We start from the raw sequence: 6,255 nt of genomic DNA, 5'->3' as shown, positions 1-6,255 counted from the left end.
CTTTGGCAGAGAAAGGACAAGATAAACATGAATAACCTTCTTGTAATAGAAAGCAAAGAGATACTACAAGAATATGGGTACCTGTTCTACAAGACAAAGAAATCTCACTTTCCAGGGGCTATCTTTCTCACCAGCCAAACCTGGGACAATTTGAGAATCAAAATAGTACCAATAAACTACTAATACCACCGAGTAAAGGAGGAATCCACTGAGATATACTGAGCCTATATGATATAAAAATAAATGGTTCATTACAACATTTGATATAGAATTTAGTTTCAAAGAATTTAAAAGTATTAAAAGAATACTTACAAGTAACTTTACAATGCAGGAGCTTGACAGACTTCATGTAAATGATCAGTGAATAGCTCCAGTGATGGGACACAGGGAAATGATGTGGTTCCAATAACATGCAGTGGGAAGGTGGCTTTCCTTATGTGAGTCCTGCTGAAGTTGCCTATTTTGACTAATCACAAACAAGTCTCAGTCAAACCCAAGTTGAGTGACATGGAATAAAGGAACCATCCTGCAGTCTCCATGACTCTTTGTCGTTAGTTGTGACCATGTGACCTACTCCCGACTCCTAAGATTTAAATGGAAGAACATAGACTAGATTTTTTGAAAAGCCATTGTTTTCCAAATAAAAAATGGGGTTGGCTTCCCTAGCATGCACCTTTTACCCTTTGTTTGCTCTCTTTGTACTTGTGTTTAATACATGTCCTGCACAGGTGTGGAGGAATGTGCTGTTCTGCTTTGACTACGAAGCCTAAAGTAATGACGGTGACAAAGCAGAAAGTGAAACAATCTGGTTTCTTCAGTACTGCACCAAACTGGACCAGCCGACTGTAGGCTCCTTATTACATTATCCCTTATTTTTTAAAATAAGTAATTGGATTTCTATTAGGTGTAGTAAAATGTAAACATTGCTCAAACCACTTGTTGTTCCCTTTGTTTCTTCTTTCAACGTGTGTAGCTCTCCTCTTTGACTCCAACATCTTTTCATTGGCAATTTTATGTTGCATTAAATTAAAAATTAATTTATGAGGAAGGGGGAAAGAAAAGAAGGAAGGAGAAAAGAAAGAAGGAAAGATGGAAACAAAGCTTTTGTAAATAAAGAGCGGTTGAAGGGAGGGGAGGGGAGTGGGAAAAAAAGAAGCAGCAAGATATATCACGTACAGGCGCAAATTCCCTATGATGAATTTTATCATCATGTATATGTAAAATATACAAATAAAATAAATGCAAAAAATTAATTTATGGAAAACTGATCTTTTATGATGCTGAGTCATTTTGTTTAGGCACATCATACACCTCCTCATCTGTTCTAGTCTTCTTTTGAAGCTGAAGATTGTAGTTTTCTTCATACAGCTTTGCACACTGTTATAGACTGAATGAGTGTGTTTCACCAAAATTCTTAAATTGAAACCTTATCTACAATGTGAGGGTATTGGAAGTAGGGCCTTTAGGAAGTGATTAGGTCATGAGGGGCCATATCATCATGAATGACATTAGTGTCCTTGTAAAAGAGCTCTCAAAGAGATCTCTTACCCTTTCTAAATATGAGACATGGCAAAAAGACAGCCAGCTATAAAACAGGGTAAGGCCTCATCAAACATCAAATCTGCTGGCACTGGAATCTGGGACTTCCCAGCTTGCAGAACTGTGGGAAATAGATATTTGTTGTTTCTAATTCATTCAGTTTATATTTTTGTTACAGTGGCCAGAATGGACTGAAATACCCGTTTCTGTTATAATCATTATCTGCCCTGCCAGTGATGTAAAGCGGGTAGTACATGTTTCCCTGAATCCTGAATGTGAGAAGATTTTAATGCTATGACAAAATCAGTTAAATATTATAAGATGAATTAGTAAATTAAAATTCAATTTTTATAACAAATGAATACATTCTATTAAGTACCATACACGTAAACATTATATGCTTAAGACTTTCAAAGAGTGAAAGTTAAAGTAGAAATCCCTAGGAAAACGTGTACATACACACACATTTAATTTTATGAAATCCGAAAAGAATATTTGCATCTGGTTGATAACTATTTCTATATTTTTATGGTATCTAGTTTATAATTACTCTCTCCAGCTTTATCTTTTATGATTGTAAATCTAAGCTTAGTTTCTTATATTCTTAAAATAATAAGACACTTTAGAATGTTTTATTCTTCCTGGAACTTAGTTTTGTTTGGGAGGTACAATGATAAAACCAAACCAAAACGATCCCCATTCAAATAGGTGCTTGCTCATTTTAAGAAAGAATGCTTGGATGGATAAAGAGTAAGTAACATGCGGTCAGAGAAAAAATAATGTAAATTCACAGTGTAAATAAGCACGGTAAATTACGAAGCACATTCCAAAATTCCCATGGCTGTTTCATACTTTAAAAAAAAAAAATCTATCAGTGCAAAACACTGAATCTTCCAAACAGTTTTGCCCTTTCTGCTGGTTTTCATCGACTTTTTGGTCAGGCTCGCTTCAGGTCATGCCTACAGCATAACCAGGCAAAGGTCTGGCGAGAACCAATACTTCGGTGGAAAACTGTGAGTTAAAGACTTGGAACCTTTAATTTTTCAATGTGCACTCCCCGCTTCTTCCTTTTTGTTGATGATAGGATTGAAGGCAGGGCCTTCGCCCTGAGCTACAAATCCAGCCCTTTTATTTTTTTATTTTGAGATAGAATCTCGCTAAATTCCTAAATTGCCCAGGCTGAATTCCAACTTCCAATCAACTCTTCTGCCTCAGCATCCCAGAGTGCTGGGATTACAGGCGTGCGCCCAGCCTGCTCTGCTGATTTTTTTATTTTTAATTTTAAAGAGAATTAAAAAAAAAAAAAACCAATAACAAAATAACAACATAGACAAAAACACATTAGTGAAAGTAGTTCGCTGAGTGCAAGGCGCGTGAAAAAATCCTACACTGATACCAACTCTGCTCGCAGGGAACACAATTAACCACAACGACCAAGAATGACACTGGTTTTCAAAATTCCTCTAAAGCTGGGCGCTAGCGTCACCACCCGAAGCTTGAGCATCTCCCACACCTGCGCACCCTCAGCCCGGCCACACCCCTCTGGTTCCCTCCCTAAGCGGAAGTCCGGGTTTGGTCCTGAATTACGACAGCTGTAAACTGGGATTTACTGACGGCTTCCGAGCTTTACGACGGCAACAACTATGGCGGCTTCCAGTGGCAGATTTGAAAGTGCGAAGAGTATCGAAGAGCGTAAGGAGCAGACCCGAATTGCCAGGGCGGAGGTGTTGCGTCAGGTACCTTCCTTGTGGGGAAGCTGCAGTTTAGTTTAGAGTTGTGGGAGTGGCTAGTACGGGGGCACGCCCACCCTGTAGATCTCTAACGCTGCAGCGTCTCCCCTTGACGGAGCCCAGTGCTGTCTTCCTGTGTATTTCCTGTCTCCTAAATGCAGGTTACAAGTGTTCATTCTCTTTTCAGAGAGATGTGTTTTGTTTTTCCTGTAAGTCTCATTACCTGGCAAGTCATCCCTTGACCTCTCCACCCCTCGGACCGCCTACACTCTCAGTACTCTGCCACCTCTGACTCATTTTTTAGCTCCAGCTATCGCTCCTACTGTATCTGAAGTGAAGTTGATCTTTTTCGGGGACACAAGTAAAGGCGCACTTCAGTGGACAGTGTTTGATATCTCCTTCGCTGTTCTTACTGTTTGCAATTCTAGACTTGTTGTCAGCCTTCGGTGATCCAAATAAGGGTTAACCCGAGAGACTTGGGAACTTAGCCTCTCAAAAAAGGTTGAGAAACATTGTATGTCTCATTAAAAGTGAAATTGAGGAGGAGAGAGCAAGCCGTTGAATTATCTGAAAAGCTACTCAAGATGTAAAAAATGTGACAATGAAAGGGTACAGTTGTTGGAGAGGAACGTAGGGTATGGAAATGGCTTTTGTTTGTTAAGATGAGAGATTTTTGTTTGTTTTGTTTTTTGAGACAGGGTCTCACTATGCAGTTCAGGCTGGGCTTGAACTTATTGTGTAGCCCAGGCTGGCCTTGAACTCTGCAACACTCCTGTCTCAGCCTCCTGAGTGCTGGGACTACAGGTGAGCGTCACCCCGCCTAGCTACAGTGAGAGAGTTCTAAGCGAGTTTGAATGCAGACGCGAAGGAGTCAGTAGAGAAGAGGTGGAGGAGGCAGCTAAGAGAAAAGATGATTACAGCTGGATTTGAAAGGGGAAGAGTAGGTGATTAATCTGGGACAGGTGAAAGATTGACCTTGTCCCCTGATCTCAGTATAATACTTTTCATTCTTGTTTCTTTTGTATTTCAAGGCAGATTTTTGAGATAGTAGAGTTTTTAAGCTGTGTTATATTATGTAGTAGAGAGATATATCATTTGAGAAGGACCAAAACTGGCTTTAGAGTTGAGAGGAAGAATGAGAGGGCAGGGACAGCTTCCTGAGAAAAGCTACCTTCATTTGACCATTGTTGAAAGATGAACAGCAGTTGACAGTATAGTCATTTTCTTTTTTTTCCTTTGAGGCAAGATGTCGCTATGCAGTTCATGCTGGCCTTGAGCTCACTTTGTAGCCCAGGCTGGGTTTACACGTGTGTGCCAGCTAGCCTGGCCGGTCATTTCTTTTTGGAAAGTTGATTTTTCATGAGGCATTTTAGGGCGCTGGGTACTAGGGTATGAACACTGTGTGTTAAAGGCATGGAGATCAGTCTTCTAAATATTGCAAAAGTTTAATTCAGTAGCCCCTGGAATTAGTTTGAAAAGGAGGGCCGGGGATATAGTGGATTCCAAGTCTTTTGAGGAGAGGGTAGGGTCTAGAGAATAAGTACAAGCTCTCTGTCTCTGACTGGTGGTTCCTTTAATCGAAGATTGGTATTTTGGAAGGAAAGATTCTGTTTTGTGTTTTTAAGTCACAGGAACAGACCATTCATAAGTAAAGTGCCTTTATGTGAAGGTGATACCTTTTTTTTTTTTTTTTTTTTTGGTGAAAAGCAGTTGAATCCATTGTCAGTTTGTCTTTTTTGTTGTAGGCCAAAGCCAATTTTGAAAAAGAAGAAAGGCGGAAAGAACTTAAACGACTTCGAGGTGAGGATACATGGATGCTACCTAATGTCAGTGAACGAATTGAGGAGTTCTCGAAGGTGAATGTTAACAAGTTTACTTGATATAAGGGTAACTTTTCTTTGCACTAGTCAAATTAATATTGAGAGAACAACTGTATATACCTTTCATAGGTTACAGAATAAGTATCATGTAGTTGGCATTATTAGATCGCTCTTTAAAAATTTATTTATTTATTTATTTACTTATTGTTGAGAATGAGTGTCTTGATCTAGTGTAGGCTGGCCTTGAACTCACTATGTAGCCCAGGCTGACCTCGAATTCACAGGGATCCTCCTGCCTCATCCTTGAGTGCTTAGATTACAGGCAAGCACTACCATGCCTGGCTCATTATTAGATAGCTTTATCTCTGTGGGAAGAATACTGTAATGTTTTGGACATCAAGACATTGGAAGATTGTATTACTTCTGTTGGCTCGTGGAACACCTAGCTTCAGTTTCTGATCACTTGTGGCAAATTTATTGAAATACAATTTATGGATTTTAAGCTTTTGGTCTTGATGTTTAGGACTCAAGCCTTGGTTTTTCTTTTAATTTTTTAAGAATTTATTTTTATTTATTTATTTATTTATTTATTTATTTTTGTCTTTTTGAGACAGGGTCTCACTATGCAGTTTAGGCTGGCCTTGAACTCACTTTGTATCCCAGGCTGGTCTTGAACTTGCAGTGATCCTCCTGCCTCAGCCTCTCGAGTGCTGGGATTACAGCCACCATACCTGGCAAGAATTTATTTTTAATTGACAGTAATTTTGTATATATATGGAGTATAGTGTGATGTTATGATCTGTGCATATGTTATAGAATGACTCAGTGAAGGTAATTAAGATGTATGTCACTGAATATTTTTGTGTGATGAGAACAATAAAATCTATTTTTTTCATAATTTTGGAATATATTTATATTTATATTTTTTAATTTTTATTTTAAAGAAAATAGTACAAAAAAAGAACAATAGCAAAATACAAACAAAACAAAGCAAGGACATTAAAAATGGTACAGGGTTTCAAATCAAATGATAGTGATTAACAGTGATTGTTATATTACATATTGTTATCTTCAGCAAAGTTGCTCAGATTACCAGATATAAGAATGGAAGATTGATTAAATCATTAAAGTGAATAAGAAAATAATAATTTAAAAGAACATTAGAG

General features: G+C 38.3%; 1 protein-coding gene across 1 annotated transcript in view; it reads left to right on the top strand.

Moving 5' to 3' along the window:
- The first annotated feature begins 3,159 nt into the window (after positions 1-3,159).
- Positions 3,160-6,255, top strand: part of Cwf19l2 (CWF19-like 2, cell cycle control (S. pombe)) — a 102,269-nt gene continuing 99,173 nt past the window's right edge. The window contains exons 1-2 of the mRNA XM_005378021.2: positions 3,160-3,275; positions 5,015-5,125. Coding sequence (XP_005378078.1) covers positions 3,183-3,275; positions 5,015-5,125 — 204 coding nt within the window. The 5' untranslated portion in view covers positions 3,160-3,182. The remainder of the gene's footprint in view (positions 3,276-5,014; positions 5,126-6,255) is intronic.

This window comes from Chinchilla lanigera, unplaced genomic scaffold (genome assembly GCF_000276665.1).
Source record: "Chinchilla lanigera isolate Chin_1 unplaced genomic scaffold, ChiLan1.0 scaffold00011, whole genome shotgun sequence".
NCBI classification, from domain to species: Eukaryota; Metazoa; Chordata; class Mammalia; order Rodentia; family Chinchillidae; genus Chinchilla; species Chinchilla lanigera.
Note: the sequence above shows the minus strand (reverse complement) of the source record. Positions and strands in the feature narration are given on the sequence as shown.